The following is a 22313-nucleotide window of genomic DNA, read 5'->3' as shown; positions in this document are numbered from 1 at the left end:
TTTACTATGAACGTCCTCTCTGTTAATTCTGGTCTGTTGAATGATAGCGCAAGTAATTATGAAAACTATTTAAAGAATAAGAAAAAAACTACCATTAAAATAACTTAATTCATATACTTTCGGAAGATCTTAGGAAAATTCTTAAATGTTCTGAAATGCTCTCTCTTTGCATCTGTTCTTCAGATACACTTAACTGATTTAAGTAGTATTGGGCTTTATTGTAGTCATATTTTAACTAACTGTTAACTTACTGTGCGAATAGATCTATTTACTATTTTGTTGACTCTGGCTCCTACGTTTCTTTTAACTCTATATTCACCCTTCCCCTTGGGGCAACCCCCTTTGGGGCAACACGGAGACATAATAACACATCAAAAGTGCCGTGCACCCATGGTGTGAAAAAAATACAAACAAAAAAAATGAACATCTTGTGGGCTTTGTGATTTTATACCAATGAGAAAGACAGGTGAGTTACTGTTAGTACTTTAAGAAAGGTGCGGGCCCAATAATAACCAGCTGACCAGGTAAATAACCTAATTTCAAGTAGAGATATTCTATACACTTGTACTTACTCTAACGATTCAGGTTCTAGTGATTTTTAAACTCTACTTGAACAATAAAATACAAAGGACGCAGTACAATTGTTTCAGAAACACTCAGTTCGATTCCATTCAGTATAATGCCAAGAAATCTGAGCACCATGCACTTAAGTAGAGATTGTGTTTTAAGTATTAATGATATAGAAGCCCACCTTTAACTTAATGTATTCATTCTTTAAAAGTGTACATCTTTCAACTTCAGAGACTTGGAATGAAATTAATACTTTATTTGAGCCTCATATGACAGACTAATAATCTATTGTTCACCAGTATGAAATGAAACCGATTTAAATTTCAATAGTTTATTGTGGGTTAAAATTAAGGATTAACACTAAAACAATTAAAGATAAAAAAATAAAAATAAAAATGGAACATACCTGTACAAGATGATACTTTAAATACTTGTATATTTTTCTACAGTACTTATTTGATGTGAATAGATTTATATGAAAAAAAGTAAAAAAGTTAATAATAATAGTAATAATAATAATAATAATAAATAATAAATAAATAATAATGTGGATCAATCATTGGATGGCCTATTTTACATTAATTTTTCAAATAGGCAAGTATGAAAAAAAAATTTTTTTAAATAGATATTTCCTGTGCTGGTGAATTATCTGAATGTTTTTAATAACTATAAAGTGTCAATGTTCACCTAATTACGATGTACAGTAAGTTATCATAATCTTACAGGTCTAGTCTTGAACTTTCCATGGACCTTGAATAATGTGGCATGTTGAACGGAGCCAAAAATGATTGAGGACTTTCATTTCTCTTGTGCCAGCATGATCTTAATCTTTAGATGCATCTTATTAGCTTGTGCTAAGACTTAAGGAATAGCAACTCTGGTATTAATGATCCTGTTGTCAGAACCCAATGGAAATACTGTACACCTTCTTTTGTGTTTGTCCTGGTTTTAGATATTTTTTCTACGAAAATCTTTTTGCATTGTAATGCTTAAAATAAAAATACTTAAATAGTATTCTGCTACTGTCAGTCATTTTAAATGTAAAGATCCTTCAGTTTCCAGCTTATTAATTGGCTGTATTTGGAATCTTGGTTTATCTTTGACATGCATAATGACAAACTAAACACATGGCTAACTATTAATACTCAGTATTCAATTTAAGATATCTGCAAAGATTGCTTTTTTTTAAAAATCAGTTTAAAAAAAATTATTAATAATAATGAAATAACATGTGCAAAAAAAAAAACCATGTGCTAAGATGATTATGTGACTAAATCATGTGATAGTGATTAATCAATACTAAATCAGGTGACAGACATCTCCATCCTCGAAATTGCTTCTTGAAAAACCTCTCATGAGTGACATCTGCTACGTTGCATAATATATTCCCGTAATAATAGACATGGTATCATTTAATATTCTGGGTTTGTTTTTTTTTTGCAGATTTTAGCACTCTGTTAACCATAGTGTGCTTGCTCCCACTCTGGCCTCCATTAGTATCGGTTGTCTCTCTGGGCTTTAGCTGTCATCTTTAACGAGTCCTATGAGGCTGGCTAATTTCCTGCTCTTTTCGAGAACGAGAAGACGTGGGATGCCTCCTCCCATCCTGTTATGTATATGATATTAATTGGCATCGTAACTGAAAATGAAACATCTGAGATAACTAAAATAAAGACGTTAATCTGAGGATATGAAATTTAAAAACATGTTTGGGAATTGCAAGGGAAATCTTCTACACTGAAGAGGCTTCTGGAATTAATGTAAATTTATGAATCTTATGTCCTGCTGGGAACGAGGTCTTCCATCCTGAATGCTACTGTAAGAATGAGCAGTAAAGCAAAAACAAATTTCTTGCAAAACTAGCCAAGCAAGTTTTATAGTAAGATATTAATAGAACAATTTATATTGTCCAATAGGATGGATACTAAAATAAAAAAATTATAAAAAAAATGAATGGGGTTCTGGGATCCACGAACCTTTGTAGGAAGTAGAAATGGTAATACTTACCATATAATGGATTGTCTTGTTTTTGAGTTCTATCTGTCATCATTGATGTATTAAAATATTCTTAACACATTTAGAAAAATGTAAACAGGAATCGAGAACTGGATATATCTTTGGTGACATACTGGTTTGTCATGTTGGAAATATTAAATGCGAGGGTGGGAAAAGTCTGATACACTGTTAATATGTCTGTGGTAATGCTACATTTGGCAGTCATTACTTTATTTAATTGACATTAAAATGATTCAAATCTATCAGAATGTATTTCGTCACCCATCCACCATTGTCATTGTTACCATTATTTTTCTCATCATATGCATCATCAATTATCTAGATCATTATAATCATTAATCTCATAAATCATCTATCTCTTCAACATCATTTTTGCTACAAATAATTACTATTACCATTGATCATTAAAGAAAAAATGTAAATTATCTAGTTCAAGGCCAATTTAATGTGGTGTGCATGGAAAAAAAATCCCAACAAAAATATATTATATATATATAAAAAACAAATCTAGACCAGACGTCATATACATTTTTTACTGTATTACTGCCAGCCTGTTTTTTCTATACCTACCACCAAGTTTGATCTAATTTCATGTTTACATGGAGTGGACAAGAGGAATATAATTCTTACACTATATGATTTGATGTTATTGTTTTTAACCATGGTCATTAGAGGCAGACATCATCTGTGCTTACATCATTGGTGTCATTACTGTGAACAGGATAAGAGAGTTGTTCAACCTTAAGGAATTTCTGGCCATGTACTTAAAATACAGTATATCAAGTATTTTAATGGTACCGTTTTGATTGAGACAAGGAATAACCATAGCTTGGTTCACAGATGATTTTGAATAATTCATTCAAAATTGGATTTTGAACATCCAGATGATAAAGGGGGTAATATGATAGTGTGAGCACATAGCCGTATTACTTCTTTAGTAAAAACCTTGTACCTTCAAGTAGTTTTACAGTAGATCTGGGATTTCGCCAGTCTAACCACATTAAGCCTGCTAAACGAACTTGTGTAACATCTGTGATGATCAAACAAAGGTTCATATTACAAACGATGAGAAAGTAGATCTAGAATTGCACTGCTGAAAAAAAGAGCAAGCGATAATTATTCACTATTGGGCTGTTGAACAGGTTTTATCAGCCCTGTAACCAGGTCGGTGATTGTTGAGACACATGGCTGGCTGCGTCTGGCATTATCGTTACATACCCTTGACTTACCAGCATTTTAAACAAATGTTGTCTGAACCGAGCTTAGATCCAAATTGAGGATAATAAAGAAAACACAATCAATCTGCGCCTAACATTGTGACTAGACAGGGTCATGTCAATCAACAATTAAATGTATAGAACAATTAAATGAATGCAGATCTAGAAATCAACAATGTAGTGAGAGATCATTTAGAAGGTCGCGTCTATCAAATATCTGGATACTTACAATGGAGCTTGTCATGACTGGGTCATGTCTTCATAGAATTCAGGAGAAGTAGCCGCATTTGAAATACACTTTTTTTCTTATAAGAACCAGTAAAATTTTGCTCAGGCTCAGTGTTATTATTTTTTGGCCGATTTCAGGCTCAAAATGTTCTTATTTTGTTCTTATGTTACACACTTTTGAAACAAATTATTATTGTACAGCAGTATCACTGTACTGGAATGTGGTATTGGAAAAAATGGTCCCTGAAAAAAAGCCCCCTAAAAAAAAATGGCCATAGAAAAAAAATGCCCCAGTAAAAATGGCCCTAAATGACAGGTTGTAACCTACTGTACTGCATTATAGCGGGTATTACTTATCTATTGCACACAAGGTAGATATAATTTTTTTATATTTTTAAATTAAAAAATCCCAGACATTTTACCTCGGCCTCAATTTGTTCTTAAATTGTTCTTAATTTTTAAGCAATTTCAGCCTCAGTGTTCTTATAAAATGTGATCTTATAAAAAAAAGTGTAATAATTACTGAACCTGTATTCTTAAAGAAAGAAAACTTTAATGGTCTCCGGTAAATTAATGACCCTATTATTCGTAATAAAAAAATTGAAATGTTATTAGATTAAATAAATACATAATTAAAATAAATTTATTATTACATAGAAATCCAATTTAAATCAATAATTCAATAAAATGGATCATATTAAAAATGTATAAATTTAATTAAATAATACACTTTCCATCTAATCATATGGATTTTCTGGTTGAGTGAGATGACTTGTATCTAACCTTAAACTTCTCTATCAGCTTTAGGCCATTCACCTATGGATAGCACAATATTTATATACCATGATAAGATATTACTTTTTCGTTTTCTTTTTCATTTGTGATTTGTACAGAAAGAAACTACTTTGAAACAGCAATATTATTAATCGTCATTGTTTAATCTATGAAATATTTCTTGAATGTTCTATGAAAATGTTGAAATTTTTATTTCTTTCAATAAATGTCCTGTTAATAAAAATCGTACGAGACTATTAGTGTATCAGGTTGTGTTTATCTCCAACCATCCTTTCGTAGTGCAGTATTTGAAAACGATAAACTGACTGCTCCAGTTGTCTTATCACCAAATGTAATCGAACGGTGTGATACATAGATGCCAAGACACACAGCGAGTGCTTGAAAGCCTGTTCATACTGATAATGGGTACTTTGTCTCGGTAAAAGTACACCCATTCAGCCTATTGGCATGCTGAAATGAATCATGCCTGATAAGGCCGTCAACATTTTCCCTAGGTCATTTTCAATGGCAGTAAAGCGTATACAATATTGAAAGTACGGGCTCAAAATGCTAAGTAAATATATAGCTACCCTTGAGAGACAGATTGGAGACTTCAAAAGCTATTTAAGTAACTATATAAACATAACCCCAATTTATGGGATTATGTTGAATTTATTCAACATTGAAATATTTACCTTCCTTGGTTTGCAGGAGTTGCCTAGGTTTTTATTGGCTGGCGGATGGGTAGGATAGCTAGGAGAAAAGAAGTTTTAGAGGGTCTTGGCTGTGTTGCTGTGATAATTATTTTTCAAGAGGCTTTACCTATATGACCCATTATTGCTGATGTGATCATTAATCCTTCATATGTGAAAATTCAAAATCTTTCAGTGTAAATAAAATACAATACTACGCATACTGTCCTTCAAGGTGTCTCTTCTTTCCTGGGAAGTTGGTTAGAATACTACTTTGAATTCCGTTTTTAGTAGGGCATGTTGATATGACACTAAAGTACACATCTTTGTCATGTCACTACTCCAGCGTTTGGTCTCACGTTCCATCTTTTTTTACTCTAAGCTTTCTAAGCTTTAGTAGAGTAGTTTCTAGTAATACGATATGGCTACACAAACTACCCCTCCTCGTTAGCCAACAAAAGGTAGCTGTATTTGGTTTTATTCTTGAGCACGGATTTATATTAATGACGTTGAGTTTGTCGTTGAATATTTGTCCCTTATCCAAAATGTATTCATGTCGTTTATTTAAAAAAAAATGTATAAGATAAAAGATGAAATACTAGTTGGATTGAGGAGACAGTTTTCTAGTAGAATTTGTATTTATAGTTGCTCTCGGAGCAAATTGGTTGGCTGGAATATTAAGTAGCCTAATGGGAAATTGTTAGAGTTGGCATATTCGTTGTGCCATTGAAGTCTATATTGAGATGTGGTAAAATTGTAATGTTAAGAATATTATTTATTAAACAAATATGCAATATGCACAATAAATAAATCTTTACTTACGTTCATAATTAATTATAGTTGATTGAAATAATCAGTATTTTTATATATCTATAAAAATTTCAGAATATTAAACAGAGTAAAAGAAGTATAAAACAAAATAAGAATTATGTAATTTTATTAATTGCTTATAATATTACTTTTGTGTGATACCATTTTATTCAAATAATTTGTTATATTTGTGAAGATTGTTATATTTTGTTAGGTGCATTTTTTTTTCTTCCGAGTCATTAATTATATAAAATCCAAAATAAATTGATAGAGATAATTAATAAATGAAAAAAAAAAAAATTAGATTATGTATGAAAATTATTATAAATGTTGATGTTCCACTTTATTTGAGCATTGACATATCGTCGTAGTGCAAGTGTTTTTACAATGGATAAAGAAATCTGAAAATATTATGTCAATTTTGCTATGCAGATCTTTATCAGCTTTAGTCTATTCTATCTGTGACATTTTGTTGACATCCAGTGTTGATTCTACAGATCCATAATCACCGTATTCCTCCGTAATTCCACATCACCATGTTGTTTCACTTAGCCACCTACCAGCTTACTGGAAACAGGAGCTGGGGTCAAAGGTAGCATCTCGGCCTTTCTCCATGATTGCCCGAGGATGGTAAAATATGTGGACCGCATGAAACTGCTTAGAAAATGTGCATAAATGCCCATGAAAATCTCTGAAAATGTAGACATATTTCAATAAATCTTTTGGATTACTATTGCGTATGTAGCGCAGCTGATTATGTGAATACCACAGCATTTTACACTCATGTTAGTGTGATTTAAGATCCTGTTTAGAAATTTTGAGTCCAGATTTTGTTTCGGCTACAAACTTGATGTTAATAGCATACTACATCTACATTCTTTTCATTTTTACAGGGCTCGCTACTCAAGAGAATTGTTGGTATACTGTAGTACTGGAGAACTAAGCCTTTTCCAATAGAAGGGAAAGTCTCTTTGAATTGGGGAGCTGGTTGCAGGCATTCCTCCCACAATGGACCAGCGCTATTCATACCTCATTTTAATCCTGTGTCTTTTGTCTTGCTTTGTTGCATTAATTCATGCAGGTAAGTTATTTTCTCCAGTTTATTAAATAAAATTACTACGTTGGTATGAAAAAAAGGAGAAAAAGTCAATGACCAAAAAAAACAACATGATTATTTAATATTTTGAACTTACAAAATACTTTACGTTGATCGCTTATAACATATTTGTACAATAAAACATCAACATTTATGTAGTAGTATATAATATTTGTTCTCGATAAAAGGTTATTAAAGTATAAAAACAAATATTGATAAATGAAAATGAATTTTTGAAAATAATATAATTACGGAGAAATGTGATTCTTAAATTATGAATATAAATATATTTAGTGTTGTTGAAGGTATTATTTTATTATTAATGTAATAATATTAGTCGAATTATAGAGTGCATATTGTGAGGACATCTATGCACTTAAATAAACATTAAAAAAAGGAACCAAGAAAGTAATACTTAATGTAACACGAAAGACATTCTAATCCTACTCCTTAAACTATTCACATTTGGTATTGGTTTGTAGTTGAAATTATTACTCGGTTGTTATATAATTGTAACAGATATTAATAAATTATTATTATTATTGGAGATTATTCAAAGCACTTTGAATATGTAGGCACTCTTAGAAAAAATTTCTTTGTAAATCTTGCTTCCACCATCTTTTGTTGTCTATTTCCTCTTTCTGTATTACATTGTTATGCATGGTGTTTATTCATTTAAACAACCCTACCATTAGGAAGAGACTCTAAGCTTGTTCATATTGTATGGGGAAACTATCAAGTATCATTAATGCAACGGCGTACTCCGATCATATCTCATAAACTCATATTAGCTTGTGCTACAATGACATATTCTTTACGTTGATGAAGAAGGACTGTCCTTTGTAAATGTTATGTCCTCAGGATTCTGAAAAAATACAGGCGAATAATGACTTTTCTTTGGGTTTACATAACGACTCAATAAAATGAATTTAACTGATGATTCTTTGATATGAACTTTGGCCATTTTCTTTGCATTAATTAAAGGAAAATATATACAATTTTCGGAACTGTTGACGTGATAAAATGGTTTACACTTGAAATGTAGTCGTGCGTCAGAATTCAGTTTTTTTTCCCCATCTGCATGTAAGATTTATTTGATTTAGGTGTCCAGATTTGGCCAACTAATTTTGCATGGTATAATAGGCTAGTCCCTGGAGGCCATCTCAAGCTTCATGACAGCTTGGTCATATTGGCGTGTCCAGGCTGTTGAAACTAAAATTGATGGTGGATGTTACGAATGAGAGCCTTTTAAAGTTGCAAATGTGCTGTACTAACAGTGCTGTATGTTGGTCTCGGATGCCTTTGTAATACTCGGGAATGACCAGTTTAACCCACAATCATGCTTTTATCTTCTAGTAGAAGTTGTGATAAGGCTCAAAAGCAAGAGAAATACTAGTGGCTTTTATAATGATTAAATGACATTTTGAAACTAAAATTGGAGATGAAAACAAGGATATTGTTGAAATATTTATAATGTACTATGTGGAGTTGAAGAGCTTAGTGGTTAAGATGATTGCTATCAAATCCCATAGTCCTGGGTTCAATTCCTGGGACAGTAGCACTTTTTCTCACGATTGAAACAATTATTCCTTAAGTCTTAAAGCATAACTGGGCTGTATGGGAGAACAGTAGCTATGAACAGGATATCAAGTATAAATGGAAAAAAAAACTAATAGTTGTGTGCAGTGAACATGGCGGAGGTCGTTATATAACTTTGGTCCCCTCTTAAACTTAACTACTGCTCGTCTATACTTTATTTTAGCTGGAAACGTTAAATGTTCATGCAGAATATGAAAACTCTTCAGGATTGTCTCCAGTATACTCCGGAATTTGCCACCAGAATTTATCCTGCTGGAATTAAGCCTTCAGTGTTTGTGTTGCTGTTTTTTTGTGAAGGGGAATAGAGGCCTCCATTGTTTTTTTGGTCAAGTTGTATGGAAACATATTTTTTTTTTCAATTCAATGTATATGGTAGTATTGAATTATCATTAAGTTAATACATACCGGTAGTGATTACAGCTACAGTAATTACAGAGTATGAGAAAATCGATTTTGAGTTTTTATCTTGTTGGCATGTTGCCAAGTGGTGCTTAAACTGATTGCTTAGCACCCCTCTATATGTGCATAGAATGTGATATGAATTGTTCTATGTTTTATATGAATAGTGTACATTGTAACTTGTCTAAACTTTGACTCCATAGCCTCTGAACTCCATTATTTGCCATTGTCACAAGGAAAACACTTGGTAAACGTCACAAAAAGTTGATTTCGTTGCTTTGAGTTAAAAAACACTGATAATAATGTTTATTATTGATTAATGAATTTTAATTTATTTTTATAACTTTTAATTAAAATATATTTCTTACCCATTAAAACAGATGCATTTAATAGTATTAAAATATGTTAAAATTCTAAACCAATAAGAACTGAATTGTTACGATTTTGTGTGTTAATATTTGAAGCTATAACATATTTGACCATTTTTAAATCAGTAATTAAATTGAATTTTTAAGGTTTTTTTTTTTAAGTTTCCCCATGTAAGCTTTTTATCTTTACTTTGAATTGAGCTTTATTTTTTGCTTTAATAAAAACAGCAAATTGAATATATTATTAATCTTAACAACTGCATCTTTCATTCAACAGTAACTGAATAATTTGACAATTCACAAGAGGTATTCTTATCAGATTGATAAATTATGAGTTTGTGTTATGAAAATTATTAAAACAAAATTAAATTAGTTCATAAAAATTTACAATTTGTTTTCGAATGTTAAATTAACATATCATTTGGGCTTATTTATTTCCTTGGTTTAAACCAGTTACTTTTTTAGATTACCGTATTATGATATGTTTTGTCATTATTAACAACAGTAAACTATAGATTGTTAAGCATGAAGACATCAAATCAAATTGACATAAGAGATGGCCAACCCATAATAATAGACATTTTGATTTATGATTGTGGTCTAAATATTATACCTATTGTGTTTGGTATCATTAACTAATTTTTATGGTAGTTGTCTGTAGCTGTAAACTAATTTAGTTATAAAGCAGCATCGTCCTCTATAATTTATTAGTTCAATTATGTAGGCCTACATCCTGTAGTACCTTTGATCAGCTGTCTTTGGCTAATAAACTAAATAAAAATAAATATTATAATTACTTTGTATAAAGTTAATAGATTTCAAATAAAAATTAGAAAGAGAAATGATTTTCCTGGGTAATATGGTTTATCCTTAAGTCGGCTGTTGATCAATTGAAGGATTTTGTAGTAAAAAAATTGTACACAAGCCAATTTGTAGTTTGAACTGCACATGGCTATATTAAGGTCAATCGGCATAAACAACACAACATAGGTTTATGTCGATTGACCTTGGATATGAGCATGCGCAGTTCAAACTACAAATAAGTAAATTATAATCACATTTTTTTTGTGAATGTATACTCTTCATTTTTCGTCTTGTCATTTACCATATTGTGTGGAGTAGATGTTGTAAATTATATACCTGTATTATCATTAGTGTTCATCCATTCACTAATATGTTCAATATCTAAGTTATATTACTTAAAGAATGGTTAAAAATATCTCTTGATAATACAACATAATGCAGGGAATTTATTAGCTACGGCAGTGTGATATGAATTAACATTTGTCGATAGCACTATCTAGCACTTGCCTCATTACCCAAAACATCTGAGATCCAGCCAACGTAAAAGAGGTTCTATTGGCAATCAATTGACGCTGAGGTGGAGTTTTCCACTCGTTTACTCAACAATAAAAGTCTGCATTTATTGTATGAAGCTACCAATTGGAGCATTGCGCTTTCTATGAACATGTCTGTCGCCTGTGCCTTCAGTGTCGGTACAGTTAAAATGAATGAGGATTAAATGAATTAGAGTTGAAGGCCATTTCCACAAACAACTCTCAAATCAGCTTGGTTTTTCATTTGAAATTTGCTTGTCTCCATATCTTTGAAAGGATCTTTGTTAAGTGCTGATGTGAGAAAGAAATCCAAAAATCCCAAAAATTAATAACATGAATAAACTCTTGAGGATAACTTTGAATAAATATTTGTGGTTTGACTATAGCCTGTGGGGAGACAAAACAAGGGAAACACATATTACCCCTTTGGGATTTGAACCCAGGACTTCTGACAGCTTGGAGTAAGCAACATGACATTTGTGTTGAATTATTAACCTTGCTGTCATCAATCTTAAATGTTTGCTTGTACCCAAGATATTGTCACATGACTTCAAGTGACATCGCCATGGTTTTTACGTAGCAACCGGCATTTTGAAGGAAGCATTCTGGCGGATGTTTTCTTTGACTGTCATATCTAGCCACATCATTAAAACCTACCTCTTGCAGTAGGCTATATTTTGCGTTAAACATGATGATTATAATTAACTACACCATATTCCTAGGAGGAGTGTTATAAAAGGTCATGCTATTTAAAAATGGCCTTAAGAATAATTTAAATAGACCTGAAAACATGAACTTGTGGATTAGTTAATGACTCGTCATTAATATGGGTAATTTTCACGACAGGGTATGAACGATCATGGTTATAAAAACATACAAATATTAAGAATCAAATAATAAGGATAAAATATGAACAAAATCTATTGAAAAGGTTAAAGAGTCACCGTTAGTCTGTACTGAAGTTAATAGCGAGGAATCGTTTTACACGGACAAGTTAGAATTTTAGATTGGTTTATGCCAGGCAAACATCTGAATCAACGTTCGTGGAGATGCCTGTGACATTAATAGTACTAACTATAAATAAGAATTCTCTCTGCTGACTAAACTTACATCTCGCAATCGTGATACATTAACTCATCAGTTGAGGAAGAGTTAGCATTTGAGGTGATTCTTCATGAGACATAATTGAGTGTGTTTTGTTTGTAAATGGGATGCTAGATAGCATATAACATTATGAAATATGATGAGGAGAAATGTGTGTTAATTTTTTTTCAATTCAATTCTTTTATTCAATTTTACAATCAATGGCAGCAGAAGCTGAATTGCAGCATTCTATTTACAAATTTTCCTACCAAATATAATACAATTTAAAATACTGTATAAAAAAATAAGACCATTATAATAATTACAACTACTGTACAAGCATAATTATAAAACTTACAATTAATATCACCATAATTACCAAAATCACAATACAGTTTGTTAGGAAACGTTCAGTTAATTCATTTGAAATTTTAAGATTCAAGAGCTTTTATTGGTCCTTATATCAAATATACAAAAATTGTTTTTGTTTGGTTGATAAAATGACTCTCTCCTCACCACCGGGAGGACCTCTTATAGGAATAAGTTAATTTTTGATTTGTTGTCGCACAACAAAAAATACTGACAAATTGAAGAAACGCAAGTGACAGTCAGTTGTCAGAACAACATCAATAGCAAATCATAAATGATCACACCTTAGCATACCAATGTGTCTTTTGTATTGTCCAGACTGTTTTGTTCTCAAGGCTGCTGCACTGTGCTCTACATCCCATGGTGAATGTGATGAATACCCTCAAGTCTACGTATTGGAATAGGATACCCAGCATTGCAAACTGGTATTGTGTTAGCTTAGCTACAAACCCTGTTAATATTGGCTTTGGACTACCACCAAACAAACAAGTCCTAAGAATGAATCTACATGCATCTTACATTCTAGAAAGTATTTGTTGACTCTTCAAATGTTTTAACTGTTTAAAGTAAAGTTCAAAATTGGTGTGATTTAGACATTTTTTACACGCAATGTTTATTTTGTCGTAGGATGACGTTGGTGATTATTGTTACGTTGGAAATTAGAACTAAAATGTTTATTTCTTGTGAATGAAGTAACAGGTGTTGTTGGACTTAGTTGATCCAGGGAATCATTTCATGTATTATGCATGTGCTATATTTAACCCCAGTCAAAGAAGTATCCAACCCACTCATATTTGTGTACGTCATAACCTAAGTCTAACTTACTTTTCAAAGAGATTCCAATCAATACTTTTAGACCCAAGTTTTATTTAGTGTGGTCATCTATTTTTAAGAATCATCTTCAAGAAAGGAGAAAACATTCTTTTGCATAGAGCTCTTTCCTCTCCTATCGCCTCCACAAAAAAGGTGCCCCTTATTCCCAAAAGAGTACATAATGAAATGATAACATTTTTGTTTTGTTGAGGTCATCATTTTGTCAATTTCATCAAGTGCTACACAGTGATTTCTCCCCCTTCCCCCCCATACACCACTTAGTGTATGTTTAGTACCATATTTTGTGAAATTGATAAAGAAATGACTCATAAGAAGGGTTCACAACAATTTATTATTGTAGGGTCACCTTTTTTGTTTTACTTTCCAAGCCAAGATAGTAAAATACATAAAATACAGATAAACAGAAATCCCCCATTGCCGTCATCTGATAATTTAAACATATACGCATAATTATGGCCGATAATGACTGCGGGCCGGAAGATCTGAAAGTTTAATAACGGTTTCATTTTGTTTCATATCTGCTTAATATCATCATAAGGGTCCAATGTTTTAAGATCCTGTTGATAATATACATAGAATACAATGTTATCAACTATGTACCAGACGTGATCAATCTAATCATTTTGACCGAATGTTACCCGCTGTATGTTCTTATCAAAGAAACCAAAATCTGTGTACAGTAGTATGGGAATGGCCTTGTATTTTCTTTACCACAAAAAAGAAAATCATATGGGGATATTCAAACTTATGATATTAAAGACTGCTTTTAAGAAAGCAGAGAAAAAGAACCACATGCCAAAGAGGCAAGGTGGTGTTAATGATCTAATAATATTCAAAACAATTATTAGTCATAAAAGCAGGTTTCATTAGTATAATATCATTGATAGTTACTACATGTTGCTATAGACATGGCCTTCATTGGATGATGAATTAACATTTTTTACCATGGTAAATAAATTTATTAGATACTTTAATAATATATAAATTTTAAAAGGCAAATGGGAAAACCCATAAAAAGTTCTAATGAACTTATAGTGTCCCAAAATACAATAAAAATTTAGAGGAAAATATTTTCAACAATAAAAATTTAGAGGAAAATATTTTCAACATGTAGTGTGTCATAAATTATTTAAATAAATGTTTAGACTTTCCAAATCAATCTTCTTTCATTATGGTAATATGCTAGTTTAATATCTTATTTAAATTAAAGATAAGAACATCTTTGATGATAGTTAGATCTATTGTTATTAATAATGATTTCTGGAATAAAATTAAAAGTTTCAGTAACTAGTTATATCAGTTTTGAATAATTATACCGTGTACATAGTCCACAACAGAAGTATATAAGAAATAAGTGTACAGTACTAAACAGTGACCTATATTTGTTAGTATTTTTTAGCATTTATGTACCATGGTGTGGATGACCTTTTAAAAATCATTTTAAGCACTGTCGGAGTTGGAATTACACCAGAAACCTAGGAGGTCCAGTTATTTAAAAAAGGCCTGTGATTACCATGTATGTTATGTGTTATTGAACCAATTGGTGCTATATCATCTCTGATATGATTTCATCACGGCCTGACAAAGACAATTTACCTAGAACGACATGCTTTTCTACAAGCCTTTGATCAGCACCGGCCTTCCTTGCATCCAACTCCAATGTTTCCTGCTGTGTCTCTAAATTCCACTTATCCGGAGTCACTTCTAGCGCTGAGGATAAAAAGAATCGCCGGATGCGATGACAACTGGATGGGTATCTAGATCTCTGTTGGACATGCTTTGCTTATTGCCTGCTATTTTCATGGGCCATGATCTAAAAATAGACCACCTGGTGTAGTCGGCCACACTAGGCGACTACAAATTCTGCTGTAACTAGGGAAGTGTAATTGCTGAGGACAGATGGAGTACAAGTAGAAGCAGTCTAGGGCAGGGACAATTACATCCATCCTTATATTAAAACAAGACCACACATGAATGTTGTGAAGAAATGTTATATTACAGTACAGTTACTGGTCTATATTGAAGAAATTTATAAATAGTGTCATATTAATTAAGAGCCACTTTGAATAAAAAAAATATAAAAATGTTACCTTTCACAGTTGATGACAGTCCTAGAATATTTTCATTAATATTCTAGGACATTAATGTTCATAATGTTATTTGACTTTTTTGGGAATATGTTGTCATCCTATGTCATTACTTTATACATTTTGGATAATATTAAAACGAGGTGAATAATTGGATAAACCATATTTGTATTTGAAAAACATTCAAGATTGTTGTAAGACCCAATGCAAAAAATTATTAATTTATCACCTATTTATAGGCTGGAAAAATGATGAGGGTTGGGGGGAGGGGAGGGGAAGGAGAGGCTTTATAAAGTAAAATACATGATTGAGATTACTATTTACTATAAACAAATGGAAAAATGAAAAAAAGAAAAATTTTTTTTTCAATAAAATGGAAGGCATGCGGACGAAAGCGATAAACTAATTAAAAAAATTGGGCCTAATGCTTATCTTAAAATATTTGAATATTGAATTATGAATCATTTCATTTCCCCAGATTTGCCAGTCATCACACAAGAACTGCGTAACGAAAAAGTAAAAGAAGGGTCAATGATCATCTTCATCTGCAAAGCAAGTGGCGCCACTTCATTTGCTTGGTTCAAAAACTCGAAAAAGGCCTCAAGTGACCGCTACGAAGTCACAGACCTTGATAATGGTTCACTGTTTAGAATATACCGGATACGCAAGCCTAGAGATGAGGCGGAGTTCAAATGCGTTGCTAGTAATGACGACGGGTCTGTGGAGACGAAGGGCCTGCTAACAATTTATGCAGGTGAGTTGATTGAGAATTGTGACACATCCCGTCATTCCTCGAAACAGGTTTACTCTTACAGTACAATTTATAGGAGAGATGATAGCAAAGTGTCTACTTGCCCGATAGACACAAACATTCCCAACCGACTGACTAACTGTGACTTCCAAATGTCACAAAGCTTGTGAAACCATTTTTTTCCCTCTATTTATTTAGCATTCCTAGTCACTGACTAACAGGCTGGTTATGCATTGTTTTTGTGGCTTAGAATTGCAGAGAGAAACTAATAGTACAGTATCACATAAACATGAACAGTATTTCACCAACAGTTACTGAGGTTGTTGACCCTCCTCTGGTGATCTTTTGAAACATCAAACTTTATTACTGTGGCAACAAATCCCAATAATTTCTCAAATTGTTGTTTTAACTTTTTTTTTCTTCTTCCATACATCATTAATATCCTGCCATTTCGTAGAGATCTACATGTAAATCACCCAAGGCCAAAACCCATGTGAGGTATAAGTTACTGGAAGTAACAGTAAAGGAATTAAACCACAGAGGGAGTAGTTAATAACAAAAAATAAGTATTAAAATAATTATCTAACAATATAATTAGTTTGTAAAAATAATTAAATAAATAAGCAGTAAAAAAGTATTGTATATGATAACAAAAATAAAAAAAAGAATGTTAATAGTTTTGTTAATTAAACTGAAAATGTAAAGCCAAAAAATAATTGTATTGAGAAACAATACTGAACAAGATGGTTAATGTGAATTTAAGATGAGATTTAATTAACTTGGAATAGAACTTGATCAAAAGACCTCGATTACTATAGGATAAGGTCAACCAGCGATCAAACCAGAGATGTATAGCATGCACACACAAGTAAGCTCAATTCCACCTTATTATTACCACATATTACCAAGCTTTAATATTCTTCTAGTCAATTATTCTCAACTCAGCTTTTTGCCATTTACCAGTTTTCTATGTGGGACTGGACAGTTTACTGAGCTTGTGTAGTATATTAGTAGCAGTATTTTATTTATCTTTATTTCATTCCCATTCAACAGTGAACAACTCGCTAATAAAATGAAAGTATTTGCTCTATAACACTCTATTGTAGGTTTATGGAGTGGAAACGGTCCTGTACTAGCTCACATACCGTAAAACCTCGAATTGAAGCCCGATGAGCTTAATCTCGAGAAGAAGCTCATCTCGAATGGAAGCCCCCTTCTTTAGTTTGCAAAATTAGCCATGGAAAGAAGCCCACATTCTTCTTTTCAAGATAGCATGCTTCTTTTTGAGATACCATAAAGCCTCGAATTGAAGCCGCCCCTTTAGTTTGCAAAATTAGACTCGAAAACAAGATAGCATAGGTTTTTTTAATATTACAAATTCACAAAAATTACAGCATTTATTTTGAAAAGAAGCACCCCTCTTTACTTTGCAAAAGTAGTGTCGAAAAGAAGCTCATCCAAAGTTCGCAAAAAAATAATGGGCCCAGGGCTTCAATTCAAGGTTTTACGGTAGTGCAGTACATACACTGTACATAAATATCAAAGAAACAAAATAAATTAAAACACGCTTGGTTTATGGAGTTAGTTGAGATAATGCCGGTTAATACACTCCATGATACAGATTGATGTTACAGTGGCCCTATTTATTGTTTTATACTTTGTAGTCCTAATTCCTAAAATTTACAGCATTCATTTTGAAAAGAAGCCCCCCCACCCTCTTTACTTTGCAAAAGTAGCCTCGAAAATAAGCCTATCTCGAAAAGCCCATCCAAAAGTTCTCAAAAAAAAAAAAAAAAAGCCCAGTTCTTCAATTCGAGGTTTTACGGTAGTTACCGTAAATTATGGAATATAGGCACCACATTATTAATGCTTTCAGTTGTTGCTTCCCACTCCAATGTTGATGTGATTTCATTTTAATTCCAAATTCAAGATTTGTTTATTGTCCAAAGAAAGAGATTTCTGGCGGGCAAGGGCTTAGCCAGCGAGCCGTCCAGCCATCTTTTGGACGGCCAACAATCATTTAGGATGGCAACTTTTACCATGACGGCTTTCACTACTTGGCCTACTAAGGTCGGACTAGCCTAGTTGGACCTGTTCTATGTTTATATTCTTCAAATCTATCAAATGTTGCATATTTTGGGCGGCCAATTTCGTTTTTTTCTGGCTAAACCCCTGCTGGCGTTAACATTTTATTTCAATAAATATAACACATACATAATAAATACAGAGGTTAAAGTAACAATTAAAATTGTAATATCTTTACTTTCTGAAGAACTAAGTAAATATTACAATTTATAAAGAATAACCAAATTGATAACATGAAGGAAAAAAAACATCATTATACTTTTATAGCTTGTGTCCATTATTATTTAAAGAAAAAATGTCTCTTTAATCTTCTATTATTAATATTTGTAATAATTAATATGTATGTCCAATTTATCAGTTGCTCATTAGAATTATACATACCAAAGCTGTTCTGTATTGCAAAACATAGCTAAAGTAACATTTTTAAGACCTTTTTTTATCGATGTAGATATCTTAACTAGGGACATAAAATGTATTTGTCACCATACATTAGAAATTAATGTTCAATTTCATGTTTTCAATAATCTGCCATTCAGTATACTGCTTTTCGTTTGCTTTTCTCTAGAAATTTTTTTTTTCAGCCTTTATGTAAAGACATCTCATTTCAGTGCACGATATTTTGTTTGTAATTCGCCAAGCAGCTATTATTCAGAGAATAATTTAAATAATTATATCCATGCCTTGTGACACACAGTGAATTTTCATTATCATACTACAGCGCTATGGCTTACACGTAGTCGCTTTAATAGTCTTTCTCACAGACTCGTCGTCTCGGTGCCGTACACTTAGCCGACTGCAGAGCTTGAAGGGTTCGATCGACATTGCTCCTGGCTGTTGCAGCATCAACATTTCTCGAAATCACTACTAAAATTTGCTGCTTCTTGTTTTTATAATAATATATATAATGGTAAATGTAGACGAATGTTGGCATCAATTTATCATGATTGGTGATCATTTTCGCTTTTTTGACATCGTTATTGTTATTAATTATTCTGTTGTTTTGAATTACCATCAGAATTATACCCCAAGACTTGGATTGATGAAAGTAAACTTTGATGAAACAAATAAGGGTGTACATGTTATCTTTAATCATTCGACATGATAAAAAATAATATATAATATAATAAATTCTGAAAACCTTGCCTGGGGTTTGTGGTAGTAAGAAACGTTGTGGTCTCCAGAATGGAATATGGTGGCTGAAACATTCCACATAAAAAAATCAAACTGAAACCCAGATAGAGTGAAATTGAAAATATGAAAATCAAATGAAAGCAATCCAGTAAAAAGCTGTAAATTTGATTATTATTTCTCAAATTATTTAAATAAAATAAATGCAGTAATTGATTGCCAGAGACATCCTGTGAAAAATGTGTTTTTGGATTTCAAATTGAACTGATTATTATGTGCGATCATGAAGATAACTCAGTCGTACAAGAATCTAACTATTGAGGATGTTCTATCTCTGTGTTCCTTTCAAAATGTAATCACCTGGCATCTAACGTAGCGGAAGAAATAGAACAAATCAATCTTGTAATTAAACAACAGATTAAGGTGAATAAGGAAATGATAATTGAGGTCGTTTGCATTTTGAATTTCCTTCTATTGATAATTTACCTCACGATTTGCAATTTTACCTGATATTTGACTGGTTGTCTGATATCAGGTTTCTGCGCTTATTAAAGAGGCGTTGGTATTAATAATTTTCCAGGCTATTAGCATTTACAGTGCTTTCACTGTTTGAAAGTACTGTACACGCAATCATGTGTAAGGTACAGTACATTCACTGTTTAAAATTATTGTACACGCAATGACGTGAACAGCTCGTTCACTGTTTCAATGTGCTGTACACGCAATTATGATTATACCACATTCGTAGTACAGTATTACTGTAAGTACACGGTTCCTAATGTACTGTACACACAAATGTGTACAACTCATTATCTGTTTAAGTTTACCTTATACGCAATGGCATTATAGCATATTCACAGATGTACTGTACATCTAATGATGTGTACAAGAATTTCACTGTTCCTAATGTATTGTACACAAAGGACGCGTACTCATTTGCTGTTTAAATGTACTCAACATGCAATGAATGACGTTTATATCACATTCAGCAGTTTACATTGTATCTTATGAAGTGTACAGTAAGTTCGCTCTTCCTAGTACTGTGCACGTAAAGACGTGTGCAACACATTTACAGTGTAGTAAGTTGAGGGCAATTTCACTCTGTTCATTTAAACAATGTATAGGTACGAACTGAACGTTCAAATTTGTTCAGGATGTTTGTATTTGTAAAAGGACGAATGTGGACTTGCTGAACCTAATGACAAAGTATAGGCCTACTCACCACTGTACCTTTAATGCACATTTGCTTTAATAGCAATAATGTGTTATTCATTACATTTCACTGACACCTGGAGAAATGATAACATACTGTACAGTACCCTCAAGATTTCGTAGAAGTAACTTGAAAATAACTGTTCCTTATATTCACAAAATATTATCTAAGAAAATATCACAAAAAATTGAAGTAAATTGTGAAAAATAATTCCTTTGCCTGTAGTAGACTTACTCCCACATACACATACCTACACATTCATATCCGTACATCCACATATATCTACATACTGTATACCTACACACTACATCTACATCCACACACACACATACACACACACACACACACACACACACACACACATCAACATACTCTAATATACACACCCAAGCATTCATTAACATTCACCTATCAACACAAATACACACATAGAGTGCCAAATGGATTTTTAGTCTAACTAGTTGCTGTAGTCATGGTATGTAAATTTGATGTAATTTCCATATTTGTCACTTTCATTTCTAATGAAAAGTATTCCCCATGTTCAAATAGGTTATTTGACCTTTTATCAAAATACAAATGTAGATGATTATTTATTCTGTGTTTATACTAAATGACACTCTCAGTGCTGAAGCACTGATTTCCAGAGTGGTCGAGTTACATCAGCGTTACATTAGGTACATCGAGCATTCTGCATTTATGAATTTTTATGGCTGGCGAAGTTGAGCAGCACAGATGGCTTTAATATCAGAGATAGTTCTACCTGATATGAAAACGATCTCCGCCAGAAAAATGCGGGTTTCGTTGTTGTTAATATGGTGGTTCATTAATCTTACTGCTGGTAGATTTAATTTTGTTTTAAGTCATTTTTAGATTGAACTCCACCATTGACGGTATTGGGAAGATTGCATTTAAATGGAAATGATAGATTAATACTGCAATTTTGCAGTCTAGTTCCGGTTCTAGGCATCCTAATTATTTTTTTCTTATAAATGTCCTAAAATTTTTTTTATCATACGGTAAGGCAAGTCTTTTTTTATACCTTGTTTCACGAACTTAATTTTTTAAAATATCATCAGTTGAATGCGGAAAAAAATAAAATTAAAATTTTGTTTCCTTATTTAGCAAATAGTTTTGCCAAAAGAATTATAAGAATTTACTCAATGATGGAGGAGAAAAAATTATTGTTGAATGTAAACAGTGTAGTAATGGGATGGTTCAGTGCTTTTAAGTTATATAATGAGGAAGAAATATCAATCTTATCTTTGGAGATTTCAAGGCAGTGGTGGGCGTAACAAAAATAAAGAGAAACTTTTATTTTTTTTCAGAAATTTCCATCTTTTTCGTGGTAGCGGGTATGCTAATTGGCCAAAAATAAAATTGTATTTTTATTTGAATCATCATTATTGGTGGGGGAGGTGGCAGGTTCGCAAAGCAATGTATAAAAAAGTCTCGCCTAATTAAGTTCATGCTGTTGCATTCCTATATAAAACTGATCTGAATTTTATAAGAATTTATTTTCTAATGAAAATCCTTGAAATATAATTTTCACACTGTCATATTTTTTATGACTATTGATAATACAAATCCTCATTATCCATGGGCAACTGATCACCATGGAAACATAAGCAATAAGAAAGGTCATATAATAAGGAAATAA

At 32.2% G+C, this 22313-nt stretch overlaps 1 protein-coding gene across 11 annotated transcripts in view; it reads left to right on the top strand.

Moving 5' to 3' along the window:
- LOC117113387 (receptor-type tyrosine-protein phosphatase delta-like) overlaps positions 1–22313 on the top strand; it is a 103866-nt gene that overhangs the window by 14388 nt on the left and 67165 nt on the right. For all 11 annotated transcript variants that reach the window (XM_033256704.1, XM_033256695.1, XM_033256697.1 and 8 more), the window contains exons 2-3: positions 7201–7388; positions 15958–16233. In XM_033256704.1, coding sequence (XP_033112595.1) covers positions 7316–7388; positions 15958–16233 — 349 coding nt within the window. In that variant the 5' untranslated portion in view covers positions 7201–7315. The remainder of the gene's footprint in view (positions 1–7200; positions 7389–15957; positions 16234–22313) is intronic.

The sequence above is a fragment of the Anneissia japonica genome, unplaced genomic scaffold, assembly GCF_011630105.1.
Source record: "Anneissia japonica isolate Jap-2015-1 unplaced genomic scaffold, ASM1163010v1 scaffold288111_len316891_cov189, whole genome shotgun sequence".
NCBI classification, from domain to species: domain Eukaryota; kingdom Metazoa; phylum Echinodermata; class Crinoidea; order Comatulida; family Comatulidae; genus Anneissia; species Anneissia japonica.
This window is presented reverse-complemented; position numbering and strand designations above follow the sequence as displayed.